General features: G+C 58.3%; 3 protein-coding genes across 8 annotated transcripts in view; 2 read left to right on the forward strand and 1 right to left on the reverse strand.

Annotated features, from left to right (window-relative positions):
• Nucleotides 1-3,976, forward strand: part of LOC122424372 (protein mono-ADP-ribosyltransferase PARP3-like) — a 4,642-nt gene extending 666 nt beyond the window's left edge. The window contains exons 2-9 of the mRNA XM_043442123.1: nucleotides 105-293; nucleotides 453-585; nucleotides 672-898; nucleotides 1,127-1,276; nucleotides 1,484-1,570; nucleotides 1,818-1,995; nucleotides 3,175-3,330; nucleotides 3,765-3,976. Coding sequence (XP_043298058.1) covers nucleotides 105-293; nucleotides 453-585; nucleotides 672-898; nucleotides 1,127-1,276; nucleotides 1,484-1,570; nucleotides 1,818-1,995; nucleotides 3,175-3,330; nucleotides 3,765-3,934 — 1,290 coding nt within the window. The 3' untranslated portion in view covers nucleotides 3,935-3,976. The remainder of the gene's footprint in view (nucleotides 1-104; nucleotides 294-452; nucleotides 586-671; nucleotides 899-1,126; nucleotides 1,277-1,483; nucleotides 1,571-1,817; nucleotides 1,996-3,174; nucleotides 3,331-3,764) is intronic.
• A 3,170-nt stretch (nucleotides 3,977-7,146) lies between these two features.
• On the forward strand, nucleotides 7,147-11,135 carry GPR62 (G protein-coupled receptor 62). 2 transcript variants are annotated; one of them, XM_043442796.1, is made up of 3 exons: nucleotides 7,147-7,508; nucleotides 9,023-9,185; nucleotides 9,291-11,135. In XM_043442796.1, exons 2-3 carry the CDS (start codon nucleotides 9,142-9,144, stop codon nucleotides 10,405-10,407), a joined length of 1,161 nt encoding a protein of 386 aa, XP_043298731.1. In that variant the 5' UTR covers nucleotides 7,147-7,508; nucleotides 9,023-9,141; the 3' UTR covers nucleotides 10,408-11,135. The 2 variants fall into 2 exon arrangements, with proteins under 2 accessions (XP_043298731.1, XP_043298730.1); XM_043442795.1 differs by having other exon boundaries at nucleotides 9,058-9,185.
• PCBP4 (poly(rC) binding protein 4) lies at nucleotides 10,778-21,100 on the reverse strand. 5 transcript variants are annotated; one of them, XM_043442794.1, is made up of 13 exons: nucleotides 20,938-21,099; nucleotides 14,807-14,951; nucleotides 14,556-14,579; nucleotides 14,413-14,445; nucleotides 14,073-14,189; nucleotides 13,744-13,875; nucleotides 13,485-13,613; nucleotides 13,166-13,240; nucleotides 12,975-13,019; nucleotides 12,836-12,899; nucleotides 12,659-12,711; nucleotides 12,397-12,566; nucleotides 10,778-10,915 (listed from the first exon to the last, which is right to left on the reverse strand). In XM_043442794.1, coding segments are annotated over exons 2-13 (924 nt in total). In that variant the 5' UTR covers nucleotides 14,888-14,951; nucleotides 20,938-21,099; the 3' UTR covers nucleotides 10,778-10,914. The 5 variants fall into 5 exon arrangements, with proteins under 5 accessions (XP_043298729.1, XP_043298726.1, XP_043298725.1 ...); XM_043442791.1 differs by lacking the exon at nucleotides 10,778-10,915 and adding an exon at nucleotides 11,135-11,823 and having other exon boundaries at nucleotides 20,938-21,100; XM_043442790.1 differs by lacking the exon at nucleotides 10,778-10,915 and adding an exon at nucleotides 11,135-11,913 and having other exon boundaries at nucleotides 20,938-21,100.
• Between the last annotated feature and the right edge of the window lie 232 nt (nucleotides 21,101-21,332).

Genomic DNA, 21,332 nt, shown 5'->3' on the forward strand with positions numbered 1-21,332 from the left:
ACTGTGGCCCTGCCCCACCTCTGACGCCCAGGGGCACTTGGCACAGGCTGGCACAACAGAGGCCGGCAAGCATTTATGGCGGGCACTGTGGCTGTCGCTTTCAGGGAGAGGTGGGCCAGTCCAAGCTCAGCCGCTTCGTGTCACTGGAGGATGCGAAGAAGGACTTTGAGAAGAAATTTCGGGACAAGACCAAGAACAGCTGGGCAGAGCGGGATCACTTTGTGGCCCACCCCGGCAAGTATACACTTATCGAAGTGCAGAGAGAGGACGAGGCCCAGGAAGTCGTGGTGAAGGTGAAGTGGTCAGGGAGGGAGGGTGGGCCTGGGCCGAGGGAGGGGACCACTACTGCCTGGCTGTGCACCCAGGACAGGCCTCGCTCTCTAGCCTCGACCTGCTCTGGCTGCAAGTGCCCAGCCCAGCTGCTCCTGCCCATATGCGTCCTCTACCCCTAGGTGGATGGAGGCCCAGTGAGGGCCGTGGTTCAGCAGGTACGGCCCTGCTCCTTGGATGCAGCCACGCAGAAGCTCATCACCAACATCTTCAGCAAGGACATGTTTCAGAATGCCATGGCCCTCATGAACCTGGGTGAGGAGTGGGGGGCAGGCAGGGTAACAGGAGCCTGGGGGTGGCAAGGCTGCGAGGCAGTCTCCTCACTCTCCCCATCCCCCCAGATGTGAAGAAGATGCCACTGGGGAAGTTGAGCAAGCAGCAGATCGCCCGGGGGTTCGAGGCCTTGGAGGCAGTGGAGGCGGCCCTGAAAGCCCCCGCAGACGGTGGGCACAGCCTAGAGGAACTGTCCTCCCACTTCTACACTGTAATTCCCCACAACTTCGGCCGCAGCCGACCCCCACCCATCAACTCCCCTGAGCTTCTGCAGGCCAAGAAGGACATGTTGCTGGTGAGGGCTGGCAGGTTACAAAGCAGACAGACGGGGCAAGAGATATGGGGGACAGAGAGATGGACTGTGATGAGCAGGCCGAAAGACAGAGGAGGGGAAGGCCAGGCAGATAGATGGGGTGCGGCTGAATAGGTAAGACACACAGGTGGGGCAGCCATGGTCCTAGTCAGGTGGGAGGGCAAGGGAGGCTCAAGGGGACAGCCAGGCTGCCAATGCCCATCACCTTAGGTGCTGGTGGACATCGAGCTGGCACAGACCCTGCAGGCAGCCCCCGAGGAGATAAAGAAAGTGGAGGAGGTGCCACACCCACTGGACCGAGATTACCAGTTCCTCAAGTGCCAGCTCCAGCTGCTAGACCCAGAGATGCCTGAGTACAAGGTGGGCCGGGCCCCGCAGAGGAGCCGAGCTAGCAGTGGGCACTGTTCCTCTGCCTGTCTGCCCTCCAGGTGCCCAGAGGGGTCCCTCGCCCTGGGCCTTCTCTCGCTGTGTCTCCAGGCCCTGAGGAGAGCCCTGGGACTGGGGGACAAGAGGAGGTTGGTCCACATGTCTCTTGCTCTTGACACCCAACTTCTGCTGTCCCTGCAGGTGATACATGCCTACTTAAAACAGACTAGCAACAGCTTCAGGCCCCCTGCTCTTCAACACGTTTGGAAAGTGGACCGAGAAGGGGAGGTGAGGGAGAGTCCCCCCATTACCACTACCTTCTCCCTGAGAGAGATGGCCTTGGCTTACCCACTCCTTAGGGAGTAGGCTGAGCCACTCTGACCAGTTTCCACCAGGCCTAGGTCTTGTGCATGTGTGCATGAGTATGTGACTGGCTGGGGGGGCCCTTGGCCTTGGTTATCTCCTCTGATAGCAGACAGAAGCACCTGAGCTTGGGGGGCATGACTCTCCTGCTTCCCACCTCCCCCCACCCCAGGGAGATCGGTTCCAGGTCCACGCCAAGCTGGGTAATCGGAAGCTACTGTGGCATGGCACCAACGTGGCCGTGGTGGCTGCCATCCTCACCAGCGGGCTCCGCATTATGCCACATTCTGGAGGCCGTGTTGGCAAGGGCATCTACTTCGCCTCAGAGAACCGCAAGTCGGCTGGCTATGGTGAGGTGTCCCTCAGGGCCAAGTCCTGAGTGGGCATGTCGACACTGAGGAGCACGGGGCCAATTGCTTGTCCAATTGGTGGTGGACCCAGGAGAGGATCTCTTGGATGCTTACTGACTCGAGAGCTCAGTGGGGAATCCTGGCAGTTGGGGGACTCAGGAGGCATCTGGTGGTCAGGACAGCTTCCTGGGAGGGGGTGGCGATGTGGATAGGATGAAGGTGCCAACCTGACCTGGGGAGGGGGTCGGTGAAAGAGGAGCCTTTGAGGTAAAGTAGCCCAGGGGTGGCACGAAGCTGGGAGGCTGCAGCAGGTCAGCATCTCTGAGCACAGCCTGATAACAAAGCTTAGAGAAAATGCCTGGTGTGGATGGGGGGCTTGGGGCCCAGGACGATCAAAGGAACCTCTTCAGAGAAAGATGGGGAGTACAGTTGAACATGGCTGCAGCCACAGGGAGGGTGGCTAAGGTCAGAGGCTGCTGGGAGGCTGTGTTCCCATCCAGGCCAACTATGGTGGGCGCCCACTCCAGGGCAGTGGATGGAGGAGGAGAGAAGCCAGGAGAGGAGTATGTGAGAGGTGGGATGGGCAGTGTATGGGATAGGGTGGAGGGTGTCTCTGATGACCCCCAAGTTTCTGTCCAGAGGTGTCCTCACTGAGCTGATCTCCCTATACTGGCTCCTCGGTCCCGGTTGACTGCATTATTGGAGACCACCACCTGCCCCCACTCAGGAGAATAAGGTCGGAGGAGTCATCTAAGAACAGATGGGGCTGAAGGTTGCTCAAGGCCTGGGAGCCCACTAGGAGGGCAGAAGAGCCTAAGAAGGAGAGGAGGGTGGCCTCAGGACATCTTTGTAAGAGGATCCCAGGATAGAGGGTGAAGGAGGCCAGTGGCAAAATCAGCAGAGCAGGCTAGAAGAGCCCCTGCCCCAGATATGGTCACTGAAAGGCCATTACTGACCTTGGTGAGGGTGGCAGAGGCCTGGCCTCTGAGCTGAGAGGAGAAAAGAGGCAGGAAGGGACAAGGAGCCTGGAGAAATGGTAGGAGGAAGGATGGAAGAAGGATGAGCACTTTTCTGGGCCTGGGCAGCAAAGCCAAAGGAGATAACAATGCAGCAGAGAGGGGCCCAGGGAGTCAGGCAGAGGGCCAGTCTGCCTACCCTGAGCCTTCCTGTGTCCCCCAGTTACTGGCATGTCCTGCGGGGCCCATCGCATTGGCTACATGTTCCTGGGTGAGGTGGCACTGGGCAGAGAGTACCACATCACCGTCGACGAGCCCAGCTTGAAGCAGCCACCCTCTGGCTTTGACAGTGTCATTGCCCGTGGCCACACAGAGCCTGGTGAGTCTCAGGAAGCTGGGCAGGCCTAAGGATAGAGGTGAGGCTGAGATGAAGCAGGATGCTTTCAGGGAGAAGGTGAGCAGGAAAGGGACTGTGAAGAAGGACAAGAAGAAGCCGGCTTCCTCACCGTAGTCCTTCACTTTGTCATTCAACATACGCTCACTGGTTCAACAGATCATTCCTGGGCACCCAGGAGGGCTTCAAAGAAGAGGTGTCATTGACTGAGCGTGGAAAAATGAGCAAGCATTTTCCAGGCAGAGAAATGGGGGAGGAGATTCTAGGCAGAAGGCCCACCCTATGCAGCAGTTTGGAGGTTGGCTGGGGGGAACGAGTGGGCACTCCCTATGATAGAAGAGCATAGGGGGTAGGACTAACTGGTAAAGCCAAGGACCAGTGGCCCTTGGGTCACCCATGGCCTTTGCTGTGCCCTGCAGATCCAACCCAGGACACTGAGCTGGAGCTAGATGGCCAGCGAGTAGTGGTGCCCCAGGGCCAGCCCATGCCCTGCCCAGAGTTCAGAAGCTCCAGCTTTTCCCAGAGCGAATATCTCATCTACCAGGAGAGCCAGTGCCGCCTGCGCTACCTGCTAGAGATTCACCTCTGAGCTGTCCACCCAACCCTCCCGCCCCCTGCCAGGAGCTCGACCATCATCCTCAATCCCATATCCACTTCCTGCTCTCACATCTCCCTCCTGTGTTCCAGTGATCCCCTCTCTGTTGGTTCTGGCATGGCTGTGGCCTCAGTCTCACCTCCTAAGGTGATGGGTGTGATGGACTGCAACATGAATGCAGCAGCCTATTCAAGGCTGTGTAGTTAGAGGGGCACAAACTGAAAGTGGGTGGGTCCCACATCCACCCAGGCCATCCACTCTGACCTAACTGTCCATCCAAGAGAGGTGAGATGATGGATTTCCCTGGCGGTCCAGTGGTTAAGACTCTGCTTTCACTGCAGGGTGCACAGGTTCGACCCCTGGTTGGGGAACTAAGATCCCACAAGATTAGTGGCAAAAAATAAATGAATAAACAAGAGAGGTAGACTGCACATCAGGCATGCACAGGCAAGTTTATTAAACATTGTATTGGCGTACTCCCTGGCCTCTGCTTGTCTGTGCCATAGCTGCACCAAGCCTGGGCCTCCTTGCTCTCCAGGGCAACTCACCACACCGCACAGCATTTCCAGCCCCACTCCAGGGAGTGACCACTCACACTCACATAGTCATACACACACTCCCACCCACTGTGGTCACAGTCTATGTTGGTCCTTGCAACAACTGTCCTCCTCTGATCATTGAGCCTCTGAAAGGGACCCTTCCCATCCACTCAGAGCTGTTAGTCATGTGGGGACCCATCTGGTGATTTCTTCAGTCCAGACACAGCCAGGCAAATCAAGCATTTCCCGTGTCTTGCCACCAAACACCCATGTGTGTCTTTTATCTATTATAAATGAGTTGAGAATATTTGTGAGGGGTTCAACTCTGCTGTCATGAAAGGAATGGTAATTATCAACCCAGGTTACTCTGTCCACAAACGAGAGGAGCTGACCCTAGACAGCAGGTCAGGATCCAGTGCTTGGTCATACCCTGCATTTTGTTGTCATTCTCTTTGATTTCCTTTAATCTGAAACCATTTTTGAGCCTTTTCTTTTCCCTCCATAACTTTTGACACTCTTGACACTCCTAAAGAGTACAGGTCAGTTGTTTTATAGACTCTCTCAGTTCATGTTTGTCTGATATTTTGCAATAATTAGATTCAGGCATTGCAGTTTGGCAGGAACATTACGTGAATGACATGTCCTTGGTGTACTATATCAGGAGGGACATATCCCATCCTTGGTGATGTAACTTTGATTGCTCAAAGTCGTGTCCACCAGGTTGTTCCACTAGGAAGTTATCATTTCCTCCATTTGTAATTGATCAGTAATCTGTGGGGAAATATTTTGAGGTGTAAATGTCCCATTCCTTATCAACTTTCACCTACTAGCTTTTACATTTAGTGACGATTTTTACCTGAAATTGGTGACTTTAATGAATTTTTGCTAAGATGGTTGCAAATTTTTATCTAATTCCATCATTTCTTCTATATTTATTAGTAACAGTCACCTTTCTTTCCTTATTATCAGTATGGACCTGTGGGTTCCGATTATATTCAGTGGGTTCCAATCCATTATGGTTACTGTTTTGATCCTCAAATTGTCCCTGCTTTGGCCAGCAGAAGGTCCTTCAGGCTAACTCCTGTGTCTACACTATTTTGTGAGCACTTCCTTATGTTCTGGTTATTACATGATGTTCCAGGCTCATCTTGTACAAACCTAGAATCAGCCATTTCTCCACAGGGGTTCCCCAGAGCAGGGGATGATATTGAGAATCCAATATCTGGGCAGAGGTATGCTCCTTGGAACTGCGTGTCATTGCTTTTAAGTCCTGGTAGCAAAGAGGACTAGGAAATATGTACATGTAAATAAACACATCTCTCTCTGTTTCTCCAATTCCAATGTGTCCTTCCATTCTTCCCCAAATCTATAATTATACTCCCTTCCCCTATAGTCAGAACCTTGGTTCACATCAACCTCAAATCATTTACTTATTTGCTTAATCCCACACAAGCAGTTTCAGAATTGCTGTACCCATAACCATTGTTAAAAATAAACTTGCTAAGTAGAGTTCAAGATTTTATCAAACCTATTCAAGCTAACTTTTTTGTCTTTAGACTGAAGTTCAATGGTCAAAGCAACAATTTGAACACAGGTTCCAATATTACTTGGATTAGTTATTTATTTCCCTTCATCGTGGTGGTTATTCATTTGAAATGCAGGTACGTTCATTTGTTTCTAAATATATTCACTTTTAGGGGGCTTTCTCATCTTTGTTTATTTTTATTTTTTTCAACACACAGACCATTAATATGGTCCTCCAAAATCCAGTCTGTCCAAATCTGTGCTCAGAAGAGTGTTCTTCTCCTAGCCCTCTCACTCCATGCTCCATGCCCACCAACCTACTGTAGTTTCTGGTTTATCCTCCCTGCATTCCTTTTTGGGAAAAAAAAAAAAAGATGATAAACTACAAAATGTTTTCACTGTTAATTTAGTTGAACGATTTTGGAGGGAGAATGCACTCCCCAACCCACCATAGTCCCCATCCCTGCCTATTGCCTTCCCCAGGCACCTGTTCTCATCTGCTTTCCCATCTGGTCCTGCTGAGTCCTCCCTAGGCCCTACAGGCCTAACTGGGCAGTGGGAAAGCCAATGCCCTCTCCTTCCTCTGAACCAGGACCTCAGATTCACCGCCTAGAGGCAAATACCCACATCAAAGTTGTGATCAGGTACGGGAAGTAGTGACTGTGTGGACAGAGCATAGGAAGCAGGTGACCCAGATTCCAGGTACAACTCAGCTGGGTAATCTAGAACACATGCCTTCCCTCTCTGAGCACCAATCTCATCCAAATAACAGAGAACTGGACCAGGGCCCTTCAAATTCCAGCAGCAGGTGAGCTAAACCCAGAGATCCATGCCCTGTTGTCTGCCACTCTGATCCGTGCCGGTGTGGACTGTGTGCCTGTGAGGCACAGACACAAGCAAGACACAGATAAGGTCCCTGCTACCAAGGGGCTTGCATTCTAGTAAAACAGGCTCTAAGCAGCATTTGCGTAGATATGAAATACAATTTCAAGTAGGAAAAGGGCCAGTAAGAAAAATAAAACAGGGTTAAAGAAGTAGTGATGGGAAAGTGGAACAATTTTAGGAAGGATGGTCACTGAAGGCAGAGACCTGAATTAGGTGAGAGGGCGAGTCATTAAGAGATCTGGGGGAAGGGTGTTCTGATGGAAGAAACAGCAAATGCAAACTTCCTCAAGGGGAAAGGAGTCTGACATGTGGGACCAGCACAAAGACTGCATGGCTGGAAGTATGGGAGGCAAGGAGGAGGCGGGTGAGATCAGAAAGGTGAGGAGAAGGCAATCTCAGCACAGAGGGGCTGAGTCTATTTTGATGATGGGACGCTCTTGGAGAGATGAGTGCAGGATCGTGACCTGATCCGATTTGTCTTTAGAGAGATCCACTTTGGCCAGCTGCATACAGAGTGGATCTATGTTGTCAAGATCCAATCAACAAAACACAAATCACTCTATGTATTCCAGACAAGAGGAATTTGATACAAAGAAGGAGCTGGACTATCAGAGGGGCTGGTGAGTCAATCCCGGGATTAGCAATAGCAGGAAGTTGCTACCATTCTTAGGTTGGAAGGATAATGGAATTCCAATGCCCAAGACTGGGCACCCCCAGCAGGTGCCAGAACCCCAGAGGGGGCTGCCTGAAGGAAGCCAGGACTATGGAGGGAGATGAAGTCTTCCACAGAGGCGGATCTAGAGGTAGATCCAGGCTGAGCATGAGAGGAAAAGTACCCTGGCTTCTTCCCTCCTGCCACCCTCCAGTTCTGCTGGTAGCTCCCACTGGCTGAATATACCCCAAAACCAACTGACAGAGGAGCCTGGGAAATCAGTTTCTTGGCAGGCAGAGCAGTGCTGGGGAATTCGGGAGTGGATCTAAGGGCAAACAGACAAATGACCACCATGAGGTGCAGGAACGAAGATCAGGAGATGGGTGAGGAAGATGCTGCAGTGGTCCAGGTGAGGGGTGGCAGTGCCTGGGAACATAATGGTGGTGAGACATGGCTGAATTTACACAGGTTGATCGTTTGGATGTAGGGTGAGTGGGAAAGGGAGGTGTCAATGGAAACTTCTGAGATGGCATTTACTAAGAAGGGGAGGATTCTGTGGAGAAAGTTGGGGTCGGGGGTCATGAGTCAGGTCCTGTGTTGAGGTATAGAGCTTTTGAGATGCCCAGTAGCTTCTGTACTGGGAGTGATGTTGAAGAGGCACCTGGGTATCCAGACTGGGGTTCACAGAGAGGAAGGAGCTTCAGACACAAATGCAAGCTATCAGGGTATAGATGGGGTTTTGCCATGGGACTGGGCGACATGACCCCATTGGAGTCACACATCTTTCCCTGAGCCAATACCTTTTTCGGGGGGTGCCATACCATGGCTAAGGCTGGGTTTTTGTGCCTGGAGTATGATATGAAAGGTTAGGATCTGAACCAAACCACGTGTCCTGAGAGTGGGGAAGGTAGCTTCCTAAAGAAAACTCTGGGTATTCTTAGCAGAAGCAAACTCATTTGCTAACAGCAAAAACAACCCAAAATAGCCTTTAGTTGCCTATAAGGCTTCCTCTCATTAATTCCACAGTGGCTTGGAGCACCTATTCTGTGCCAAGCTAATACCAGCTGAGCAACCTACTATGTGCCAAGTCCTCTGCTTCCCCCATCACTTTACCTAGAGAACTAACCCTCCTGAGGACCAGAGGGTACTTAGCGGTCTCCCAGCTCCAGCTCTTGTGTCCCTGATACCTCAGTTTCCCCTCAGTACCAAGGTTGAATGATCCAGTTACCCTCATTGAGGGGGATGGCACAAGAGAGCAGATTTTCTGCCTGGAAAAGGCAGAATAGGACCTGGCTGACTCCAAAGCCTACACTCTAACGTCCTCAGTCTGCACTCCAGCCTATGGCTGCTCTGGGCCCCCCTCCCCAGGCACCCCCAGCATTTCCACAGCACAGCCTCCAGCCTCCAGCTGGCAGCTGCTAGGACCCAGGGGGCCGGTGCCAGGCCCTGCCCCTCCCTTGCCAGCTCTGTGTGTCTCCAAAGGGCAGCATCAGAGTGACAGCCGGTACCATCTCCAGCAGGGGCTGAGTCGCTGGTGTGGAGGAGAGAGCCACAGTCCCCGGCTTGCACCCTTCCATGGGGCCAGCCAAACCCCCAGAAGGATGGCAGCCAGGGCGTCTGAGCCAGCGCCTGGGCAGCCTGTGAGGTGAGAGGCCAGAGGAGCAAGGGATGGGTGGTGGGTGAAGGGAATGAGGGTACTGGGGGGCGGGGAGGGGAAAGCTCCATCTCTCTCTCTCTCTCTGCCTCCCAGCACAGGGCGAAGCCTGAGCACTCGAATGGCCAACGCCACAGGGCTGAGCGCCCCAGAAGTCGCAGCCTCGATGGGATTGATCCTGGCGGCTCTCGTGGAGGCGGCGGCACTGCTGGGCAACGGCGCGCTGCTGGTGGTGGTGTTGCGCACGCCGGGACTGCGCGACGCCCTCTACCTCGTGCACCTGTGCGTCGTGGACCTGCTGGCGGCCGCCTCCATCATGCCGCTGGGCCTGCTGGCCGCTCCGCCGCCGGGGCTGGGCCGCGTGCGCCTGGGCCCCGCACCCTGCCGCGCGGCGCGCTTCCTCTCGGCGGCGCTGCTGCCCGCCTGCACGCTCGGCGTGGCGGCGCTCGGCCTGGCGCGCTACCGCCTCATAGTTCATCCGCTGCGGCCCGGCGCGCGGCCTCCGCCCACCCTAGTGCTCGCGGCCGTGTGGGCGGCGGCCGGGCTGCTGGGCGCGCTCTCTTTGCTCGGGCCGCCGCCCGCACCGCCCCCGGCCCCGGCTCGCTGCTCGGTCCTGGCCGGGGGCCTCGGGCCCTTCCGGCCGCTCTGGGCGCTGCTGGCCTTCGCGCTGCCCGCCCTCCTGCTGCTCGGCGCCTACGGCAGCATCTTCCTCGTGGCGCGCCGGGCCGCCCTGCGGCCCCCACGGCCCGCACGCGGGTCCCGGCCGCGCTCCGACTCTCTGGACAGTCGCCTCTCCATCTTGCCGCCCCTCCGGCCTCGCCCGCGCTGGGGCAAAGCAGCCCTGGCTCCGGCGCTGGCCGTGGGCCAGTTCGCAGCCTGCTGGCTGCCTTATGGCTGTGCGTGCTTGGCGCCTGCTGCCCAGGCCGCAGCGGCCGAGGCCGCCGTCACCTGGATAGCCTACTCGGCCTTCGCGGCTCACCCCTTCTTGTACGGCCTGCTGCAGCGCCCTGTACGCCGGACGCTGGGCCGCCTTGCCCGCCGAGCGCTGCCGCGGTCCCCGAGAGCCTGCACTTCGCGGGCCTGGCACCCGCGGGCCCTCCTGCAGCGCCTCCAGAGACCTCCAGAGGGCCCTGCCCTTGGCGCTTCGGAGGCACCTGAACAAGGCCGGGACTTGACAGGAAGGGAGAGCCTGAGCATGTCAGAGGCCACGTGAGAGATGTCTCCCAGGTGAGCCGGGACTGGAGAGAGCAGGGTGGTACCGGGAAGGGCCCGTCCAGCCTCCAGCACAGCTTGTGGCAGGTGCCCTGCCTGGACTTCTGACCCTGGAATGGGAGAAAGGGGGCCTGTAGCCTGGTGAGGCCCAGATTCTTCTGGGAGGAATCCTGAGTTCCGGGCCCAACTCTGCATGGCTGTGTACACACACCTGCCCTTCCCTGGGCCTCAGTTTTCCCATCTGTACCCCGGACTGTGTCTAAGGGCTCCTCCAGCTTGAGTGATCTGGACACTCACAGATGGTCCCCAGGCCAGGGAAGAAGCGGAGGTGGGCAGGATCACAGAGAAGACGCCCTAAGGGCTCACAGCCAGAGGGGGTGGGCCAAGCAGGGCTGGCCTGGGTTACAGCCACAGCAGGAAGAACCAGTGGAGGGACATTCGGAAAGACCTCTGCGACATGTGCACCAAGAAGAGGCTGGACAGAACTACTGAGACTCCTCCATCAGCTTCTAAAAATGCCCAGAAAAAAAAAAAAAAAAAAAAACTGGATCATTTTGGTGCCAGAGACAGGAGGCTGGACAACATGACCCTCAAAGAGCCAGAATTGGCATGTGGAAAGGGGCTGAAGCCCAGCTGGGGCTGATGGAGTCATATAGATGGGGGTCCTCTGGGACCTCGGCTGCACCCATTTTCTGTAGGTTTTGCCAACACCCACAATGTTTCACAGCTTCCTGGTCTCTGAGAATATTTATTCAAAAACAGGAATTGAAAAAACTGTACAGAGTATCTGCTGCTGAGAACTCGGCCCCTGCCCCCATGCCACTCCCCCAGCTGCCTGGCAGTGCCCCCTCTTCGGGCTGCCCTCTGCCAAGCCCAGCCAGTCCGTTCCAGTCAAAAGGGTATCAGTGGAAGCAGCAGGAATCTGCAGGGAGGTGGGGAGAGAAGCAAGGCCCCCAGCCACCCCCAGGCCTCCTCCCGGATCCCCACACGGGGGACAGTGGAAGGGAAGCCCTGAGGGATGGGGAGTGCATGAGTGACCCCCCCCAAAGTGGGGGCACTTAGGATGCTCCCTGCATCCAAGCACAGAGCTAGAGGGGGTCAAGCCCCCTATCCTGGGGCTGCCACAGCTCCCAAAACCCTGGGCCGGAAACCACCCCCTGAGAGCAGGAGCTCCCACAGACCGGGGCAGGGTGGGGGGTGCATCCATGCGTCTGGGCATTAGCGGCGTTTGGGGCCCCCTCCCGGGGTGGAGTCCTTGGGCAGGTAGCAGAGGCAGCCCCCTGCCGGCGGTCCTGCCTGCCCCCACACCTGTGCCTCAGCCAGCCTCAGTAGGGGGAGAATTTCTGCCGCTCAGCTTTCTTGCTCCCATTGGCCGCTGCCATCTTGGCAGTGTAGGCCGCCAAGCCCGGCGGTGGCCCTGGGGAGGCAGGTGGTAGAGCCAAGAAGGGTACGGGCTTGAGGCCGATGAAGTTGGAGAGGGAGATGGCATAGGGCGTGCCCAGCAGGCCTGGGGGAGCGGTGGGCAGGGCCGTCAGGGGTGGCGAGAAAGGGGCAGGCAGGTCTGTGGGGGCCGAGCCGGGTGTCCCCCCAGAGGTAGACTTGGCCGTTTCTAGACTGGAAAGAGGGATAGAGGGGGTAGATGAAGGGAAGGTGGGGGGGGAGGTGAGAAAGGGGGCAATGAGGGCAAATATAAGGGATGAGATTAGATGAAAAACAGGAATTGAGAACAATGACATGGGTGGGCGTGTTTGGGGAAAAGATGGGACAGGTCGGAAGGGTGGGATCGGGATACAAGCAGATAAGGACAAGGACAAGCAGATCCAGCATAGGGTAAGGGGGGAAATGGGGAGACTGGAGTCCCAGGGAGGAGAGACAGGGATGGACTGAGGACAGGCCTGGGAGAAGGGAGGTCCGCTCTCTCCACCCGTCCGGTGCCTTTCTCAGGCACAGAAGCCCCATGACCTGTGACACCCCCCCATCCCACACTCACCAGGCAGTGATGAGGTACTGGGCCAGGGCGATGGAGACGGGTGAACCAGTGATGGTCACGTGCCGCTCACCAGCGCCCTCGGCTTGGTTCCCGATCTTGATATGTGCCCCTGACATCTGCCGGATCTCACTGATCTTGCTGCCCTGGCGCCCGATCACACAGCCGATCAGCTGGGGAGAGGGTGGAATTCGACCCTAGGTGAGGCCCAGACCCCCCTGGGCCTCCCTCCCCTCCCCGTCAAACCACCCCATCCCATGCTCACGTCGTTGGGAACCAAGAACTCCTGTGAGCTGGTCTGTGTGCTAGGGTCCAGTCCTGCAGGTGGGGAGAAGAGGGACTGGGCATGAGTCTGGGTCCTTCCTGCCTCCCCTCGTCCTTTCCAGAGGGAGCTGCCCGGCCCCCTGGGATCTGCCTCTGCTTCCTGGCACCCTTCGCTCACCTGGCACCATGCTGGGTGAGGCGAAGGGGACTGCGTGGCCCGAGAGCTGCTGGAGCTTGGTGACCTGTGCCAAGAAGAGGGGTCAGGAGTCAGAGGGGGCTCTGTTCCGGAAGGGGTGCCATGGGCTTTGGGCACTCACCTCAGCTGGAGTCACAGCGCCATACTGACCCTGGACAGAGAACCCCTGTGAGGACAGAGCGGGTCAAAGGGGGTCACTGTGATAGGGGAGTGTGGCCAGCCCCCCCCACCTCTCCCTGAACCCCCCATTCCTTCCTCTGCCTCCCCTGCTTCTCCAGTAACACATCCCACCCCTCCTGCTGTCCCCCTCACCTGGTTGGTGGAGAGGAGCACGGTGCCTAAGGAGAGGCTCGGATGGTACGGGATGGTGGCCCCTTTGGGTGGGGACTGGGAGGCACACATGGGGAGGCTCAGTCAGGGCCTTCCCAGGCCCCCCTGCCCTCCCCAAGGGCCCTGTGTCCCCAAGGCCCTCCCCACAAGCCCCAGATAAACACAGATGTCCTTGAGCTTCTCACATCCAACCCCGCAGCCCCGCCCTACCCCCACCTGGTGCCACAGGCACAGGCTTGGGGGCCTGACGAGGCAGCCCCAGGGTCCAGCCCCTGCCCTCCCTCCCTGCCCCCGGGCCCACCTCCAGGATGACAGCACAGATCTGGCGCACACACAGGATGATGGCATCAGGCACCCCGGACACGGTGACAGCACGCTCTGTGGAGTTGGGGAGCAGGTCTCCTGCCACCTGCACCTGGGCACCTGTAGTCTGTGGGCAAAGAATGGGGGCCACTTCCGGCTACTCCCATAACCCAGAGCAGAGTGCCCTGGCTCATACCTCCCCAGGGGATAGGAAGCCGTAAGCCCAGCTCTCCCCTCGAGACCCCCCCTCCCCTCACCTCTCTGATCTCCTTGATCTTGGTGCCCGCCTTCCCAATCAGCGAGCCACACTGGCTTGCAGGGATGACAAGGCGCAGGGTCACTGGAGGCCTGGAGACACTCCCTCCGTTTGCAGGAGCAGCGCAGAGGTCCTGGCCAGAAAGACTCGGTTGGCCGTGCCTGCCTCTGCTGCTCCCCCACCCCTGGGGCACCTTCCTACTGGGGGGCGAAGGAGGGAAGCCCACCCACATCCCACTTGGCCTTCCATCCCACCCGTAGTCACTCTGTGGATCAGAGTCCCGTTCCTCCTAGGGGACCACCCTTGGCCTCCCTCCAGCCGGCCACAGACCTCATCCAGCTTGAAGGCGATCATGGAGACTGCGTGGAAGACAGCTGCTGTAGACCCAGTAATGGTGGTGATGCGCTCAGGGCAGGAGCCCTCAGAGATGGTGATCCGGGCACTGCTCTGCGGGTATAGGACAAGCGCCGGGCAGCGGGGCTCCTTCTCTGCTTCCTGGCCAGGAAGCTGCCTGCCCGCCACTCACCAGGCCCCAGCCAAGGCTGGAAGTGGCCACCTTCTAGGGGCACTGACTGGTGATCCTAGATGGTGGATTCAGGGACAGGGTGGGGCATCTCCCCTCCCCTCCAAACCAGGTACCCTGGGCTCCCCTCCCAAACTCCATCCTCACCTGTTCCCGGATTCGCTTTACAGTCTCTCCTTTCTGCAGGAGACAAAACAGAGAATGGCTCTTAGGCCAAGCAGTTGTTGCTTCCTTTCGTAGGCTGAGGTCTCAGGTTGAAGGGGACACACAGAATAGAACAAGGCACCTACCTTCCCAATTATGCTGCCCACCTCCTGCAAACCAGACAAGAGTGAAGTCAGCAGCATACCCATACTCCAGGCACCGCCGTTTCCCCCACTGAGGGTGGGGTGGGTTGGGCTCCACAGGAGACAAGGATACCCAAGATCAAACTCCCCTCCACAAGCCGGCCAGGTCTTGCCTCACCTTCCCCTTTGCCCCCTCCTGAGCCACAGGGAAGCCCCCTCACCCCTCACATGCCCACCCCGCCTCCCCACCTCACCTTCCCGTGCATCAGCATGCGCAGTGTGAGGGTGATGCTGAGCTCCGGCTCCTCCTCCAGCCCCGCATCTGAGCCGCTCATCCTGTCAGGCGGGGCTGGGGCTGAGGCCGCCTGGGAACACGTCCACACTGTGGCCTGGCCGGCTCTGCGGGGGCAGTGGGAGAGGGGTCAGAGAGGAGCTCCACTTTCTTTCAGGTCCCCTGCCCTTACGTGGGGATCCCAAAGCCAAGCTCGACAAACTTCCAGAGCAGGGAGACAGCGTGGACCACAAGTTTCAAGTGTCACACTGACTGGTGTGCTGTGTGCGACTCACCAGCTGTGTAAGCCTGGCCAGCATCTATAACCCTTCTGAGCCTCAGCTTCCCCATCTGTACAAATGGGATACCAAGCCCAATCCCCAGAGTTAACGAGAATTAAAATGAGTTGGGTGCCAGTGTCTCCACAGGTATTCTTCCCTTTCCCTGGTACATCGAGAGAATGAATGAACTCGGAGGCCTGTGGGAGTCCAGAGAGAGGGAGCCTCCTGCCTGACCTCCTGGGAGAGGAGTCCACCTCCTGTGGACTGGGCCTTGAAGGCTGGGTTCAAATTGAAAGGTTACTTCAAACAAGAGACACTCGCGTCCAGGAAGCAGAGCCCCCACTGGCTAGAGCCAGCTGGAGAGGGAGCCGGAGCAGCCACAGGCGGTCTTGAAAGGTGGGTGGAAGTGAAGGTAGCAAGACTCTGGGGGGGTGGGCTGCTCTGTCCACTAGGAGTCACAAGAGCAGAGGCTTCTGCGACAGCTGTGAGCAGGGTTCACTCAGCACTGGGGGTGGGCGTGGGGTGTCTGGGACCAGCAGTGTGCACAGTGGCTTTCTGAGCCCTCTCCTAAATCCCGAGGAGGTTAGACGTGTCCAAGCTGGCGGTGTTCCCAGGCTGGAGCACTTTCTACTGTACCAGAAACAAATTACTTGGGCTCTGAGTCTCAGTGGTCTCACCCGTAAAATGGAGGGACTGCTTCCCCCTTGGGACTGGGAGATGGGTAAGAACGGCACTGAGGGGCAGTGGGGGAACGTCAAGGCTGTTAACTGATAGAGGAAGGAGGAGCCAGAGATTAGCTGCTGGGATTAGCCCGGCCGCCAGCCCTCCCCACCCGACCCCTTTTCATGCCCCGACTTAATCCTGGACCTTAATCCTGCTTGGAAATCCCTCTCCTTTAGCGGCTGTCTCCCGCCGAGGCTCGGCCTTGATGGGGAGCTCATGGGGGACCAGAACCCGAGCAGGAAGACAGGGAGGGGACCACCTGGTGCCCAGTCTGAGCCAAGAGCAGGCCCTAACCCTAAAAATGCCCATAGCCAGGAGGGGCGGGAGCTCAAGTGCCTCCAGAGACCTCTAGGCACCTTCCTCCCCAGCCCCCTGCCCTGTCCTGCCGCCAGCATCAAGGGTATAGAGCTCTTCTGTCCAGCATCCCCTTCAGAAACCCTCCCCACCCCACCCCTCAGCCTGAGGTTGGGCACGGAGGGGGAGGGGTGGGTCTGCCAGCCTGGGTGACTCAGGAAGCCTGAGTCCTGAGACCTCTGGTTCTTAATCCGTACTAAGGGGGTGATGTCCTGACTCCCCAAACTACCCAGTAACTGTTGCCTCCCCAGAACTTATTCCTTCCTCTGCTTGAGTTCTGTCCGTAGGCTCTCCAGAGTTCAGAGGTCAACAGTGGATGCAGGGCCGGTGCTCTGTGAGCATCCTGGCCCGCGTCACGCTGGCTGCCCTTGCTAACATTCCCCCAGCTGCCAGCACTTCCCCCAGTAAAGCACTCGTGATGACGTGCTTAGTTTCGGTTACCCTGGCCAGCCTGGGAGCCCCTCAGAGCAGAAGCCAAGACTGCCACCTTCTCCTTGTGTGCCAGAGCCAGGCCGGAGAAGTTACTCAGAACACACATTATCTGAATGGAAGACTTCACCAAACAGAAGGGGAGCCTGGTGCCCAGAGAGGGTCTGTAACCTGCCCAAGGTCACAAGAAAGGCGGGGTCTGCTGGGACTAGCAGGGTCCTGCCTGCCTCCTCTGTCTGGCTGTCCTGTCTGGGTCTGTCTCTCCTCTTTGGGGGTGGGAGAAGGTTGCAGGGGTGGCTCTTCAAAGGTGGGGAGCAGGCTTTAGTAGTCCCTGAGATCCCTGCCTGGTTAGTAGACATGGGTTGTGTTTGGAAAAGACTGTACTTGTCCAGAGCCACATCTTAAGCTCCAGAATTTTCTGGGGCTCACGGACCCCTTTGGGGTGTTAACCAGTGGGAGACCTGATATTTCCACATCACCTCTTGTGGGCAAAGGCTCCTGGGAAAACAGGGCAGAAGGGCTGAGATGTGGCCAAAACTAGGGCTTCTGCCTGAAAAAGAAAATACCTGGGTCTACAGCAGAGCCCCACTGCCCCAAGTTCAAGTGACCTTGGCCAGGCCTGCACCTGACCTGGACCTCCAGTTTACCCACGTGTGCTACGTGTGTGTTTGTGGGGGCTGGGGGGACAGGGGGAATGGGTGGTCTCTCTGTGTCCTTCCTGTTCTGAGGGACCCTCAAGGTCTTTCCTGTCTTTTGGGGAGAAGAAGGGGTCTTGATACAGGCCTCTAATTCTTCTCCCAGGAGCTTTGAGAACAAGCAGCCCTAGTAGGCATACTGGCTCCCCTTCTGCCGTCACAGGGGCTCTAGGGAATTGTTTGCTGCTCCAGCCTGGTGGGACCTAGGTCCCTGCTGGGCCACCCACATGGTAGCTACGAATCATGCCATGCTGACCTCCAGCTCACCTCTGGGGGTGCCCAGCCCCCTCTGGTCAGCAGGGCTCCCTGGCAGAACATACCAAGCTGACCTCGGGTGTTCCCTCCTGCTCCCCAGACCCCCGCCCCAGATCCAATGCCCACTCCTTCTGTCCCTGGCTTCCTGCCACTCAGGCTGCAGGGGGCGGGGGGGGGGGGTGACAGCTGTGTAAGCCATGGCGGCTGCCCCTTCCTGCCCCTCCCCCCCCAGCTGTCTCTCTCTCTCTCTCTCCCTCTCTCTCATGACAGCTGCCCAATCAAAGGGCCGGGGGCTTAGCCAGCTCCCCCCCCCCCCACATGGAGGGATCAAGTGTCCACCCTGGCTTTGTTCTGGAGCAAGAACAATCCAGGGGAAGGGAGGGCTCCTGGGGCCAAGCGACTCAAGTGGACCGGCCCGCCCCTTGGGGGATTCCCTCGGCTCTGTTAGCCAAAGTGTCTGTCCCAGCTAGGGCTTGTAGACCCACCTGGGCTGGGAAGAGAGAGAAGGGTCCAGTCTCCAAGTTCATCCCCACCTCACATCCCAACATCCCCTTCCAGCCCCCAACCTAACAGCCTCCCCTGTTCCTACTCCAAAAGCAGCCATGCTAGCCACACCCAGTGATGCTGGGGAATGGCTCGGGGCATCAGGCGAAGTGGGGGGTGAGGGGGTTGACACTGGGCCTAGAGGGAATCGGTACTGAGGGGCCCTGACTCCCCTGCCCATTGTTTTCTCTGGGCACACTCACCCTTTCCGATCAGCTAGGCCTCCACAAGAATTGCCCCAGCATCCTCGGATCCATACGCCCACCCTCTCAGTCTTACGGCCTCCAGGGATGGCCATTCACACCTACTTTATGGGAGAGTCCAGGGAGGAGGGGCCTGCAGGGGAGCAGCCTGGGCTCCTTGAGCTCCAGCCGCTGGTTTCTTGACCTAGAACTGTCCTGTAGACTCAGTACTAGGCAGAGAAGGGAATCTCTGACAAGCTGGCTAGTGCCAGAAATGCTACAGTCTTCCTTAGAGCACCGTTAGGCAATGCCCCCCGCCCCTGCCCCCTACCACCAAGAGGAGTCCTCGGCCAAGGGAAGCAAGGCAGGCCCAGGCACAGACTAGACTCCAGGCGAATAGGCACAACTTCATGGTACAGTCCCACCCACTCACTGGTACCCATCCCCTCACTGTCTCACCCCTGTTGAGAAAGGTCTCTCTAGCTTCTACTCCCCACGCTGGAGACTGGGTCACTCTGCTGCCCAACAGCCATCCTTGGTTCCTCAGTCTCCAAGGAATAAAGCCTGATCTCCACAGACAGGCCGTCAAGGCCCTTCATGATCCAGCTTCTGCCAACTTCTCTTGTCTCATCTCTACCCCATCCCCCACACACACCAGACTACAAAACATGCCTAGCACCTCCAAGCCTCTGGGCCTTTGCCCAGGCTGATCCTAGCTTCACCTGCCCATCCTCCCCACTCTCTGTCAAAATCCTTCTCAAATGCCACCTCCTCTATGAAGCCCTCCCCACACCTTCCAATCACTGAGGCCTCTTTGCTCCTCAAAGATGCCTGTCACTAAGAGCCCCATTTGGGCAGTTCTGAATCTGCCTTTCCACTATGCAGAGTTCCAGGAGCCAGGACCAGGCTCAGTTTGTAGGGAGAAGAAAGGACTCAGGGCTCGGAGGCATCAGAGACCAGTGATGAGGCTAAGGATCCCAGAGAAAACTGTAAGAGCGGGGTGAGAAGACTCAGGGCGCAGGGGACCAGCCGCATGGGAGCGTCAGGATCTGCCTGGGCAGGACTCCCAGTTCCCATTCCCCAGCACCCCAGCCCTTGCTCCTGCTGTGTCTTTGAGTCTAGGCAGTCGCCGGGCATATCACTGGGGTGGGGGATCTGCACCCTGCTTTGAGACTTCTGGGGGCCCTGAGTGAGTTTCCCCATGGAGAGAGGAGGCTGAAGGAAGAGCTGTGGTGTGGGATAGGTTTCACAAAGTCAGGCACAACCTGTCTTAGCTGGAAGGGCCTTGCCAGACAGGAACCTGAGGCCCTGAGAAAAAGGGGCTTGTCTGCAAAGCTACGAGAATGAGGCAGCTGGCAGAGCTGGCGGAACCCCGGGGTCCACCTGTGTGGCTCAGAGCTCTTTCCTCAAGAGGTCAGTGCCACCAGGCAATGGTGATGGAGGCTGGGGGGCGGTGATGGGAGTAGGGAGGGTGGACAGAGCCTGTCTGGGGACACAGGGCGGGGCAAAGCCAGCCTCCCTGTGGCCTGGGCCTGCCAGGGTGTGTGGGCCGCCTGCTCCCAGCCCCCCACCCTGAGCATGCAAGAAGAACAATCCCCTTGTGTTTGGGCGGCCTGAGCCTGCATGCTGATGAAGGCTAGGGGGTGGGGGCAGGGATGGGGGCGCCTTGGAGTTTGAGGGGGTTCCAGGGCCCCAAGGGGCTAGGGGACTGTCAGATGGGAAAACAATAGGGTCCCAGGTGCTGGCTCGGAAGCAGCGAGGGTAATCCCAGGGAAGAGTGAAGGCTGGAGTTGATGTTTAAGGTCCTAGGGAGTCCCTGGGGTCTAAAAACTCTTTGTGGGAGAAGAAGAGCCCCGGCGACACATGCTGTGTTGGACCAGCGTGAAGGTGATCATTCTGGGCTTGCTGGGGGACTGAGAGCCCAATTCCAGGAGGAGGGACTGCACCTGGCCCTAAGTGCATCCCTTTGAAGACCACTCCCCAGGGCGCTGGAGCCGGGCGGGGCACTGGGTGCCACAGGTCCCAAGATGGCGGGCCTGGGATGGGGAGTGAGGAGGCGGGCACCTCCCTCTCCTGGCCAGGCAGGCTCCAGGGCCAGGCTCAAGTGAGTAGCCAGAGCCCCCGCACCTCCTCTGACTCCAGCTAAGAAGCTAGGTCAGAGCTGAGGGGCTCAAGAGCCACAGGGCACCAGGGACCATTCAGAGCCACCAAACTGACATCTGCACACACCCCTGGCCTGGAGGTCTGTGGCTGGCGCCCCCAGGGACTGCAGAGAATGGGAAGGGGTGTGTGCTGAGCCAGGAACTGCAGGGGAGTGGCTGATGGGGACAGAGGTGGAGCAGAACCAGAAGCCAGGGCAGGAGGTCTAGAGAACAGGTCCAAAGGACAGAAACAGCAGGTGGGATGAGGGCCTCAAATCTGGGGTGTCGGGTCCAGAAAGCCCCTCCCTGGTAACTGGGGGCTCCTCTGGCCGACCAGCGCCCCCCACCTGTGCAGGCCTGGGCCCGTGTGGGACAGGGAACGTGTTCCTCGCAGTCTCCTGGTCTCCCAAACCCGGGACCCCGGCCTGTGGACTCTGGCGCGGGCTACCCGCCCCCCGGCCGAACCCCCAAACTTCGCGACCGGCGGTGCCCCGCCCGGCCAGCGCCCTACCTCGCTGGGGCTGTCCTGCGGCGGCGGCGGCGGCGCGGCGGCTGGGCCGCTCAGTCCCACATTGTCCCCGGGAGAGGCGGCCGCTCACAACTGCGAGTGACATCAGCTGCGAACAATGAGGGGTTTGACAGGCGCGGAGCCCGGCCGGCCCGGAGCCCGGCTCCGCGCCCCCCCCACCCCCGGCCCGCCCGGCCCGGCCCCTCCCCGCCCCCTCCCCGGATCCGATTACAGCGCGGCGGGCCCGCCCCAGCCGCCCCAGTGCCGCAGCCGCCCGCCCCGCCCCGCGCGCCGCGGTGCGCCCCGAGCGGCGGCCGCTTCCGGGAGGGCTGGCGCGACCCTCCCCCGGCAGCTCCTCCAGTTCCCGGGAGTGGGGGGCGAGGGGGGTCCGGCCTGAA

Source organism: Cervus canadensis, chromosome 22 (genome assembly GCF_019320065.1).
Source record: "Cervus canadensis isolate Bull #8, Minnesota chromosome 22, ASM1932006v1, whole genome shotgun sequence".
Taxonomy (NCBI): domain Eukaryota; kingdom Metazoa; phylum Chordata; class Mammalia; order Artiodactyla; family Cervidae; genus Cervus; species Cervus canadensis.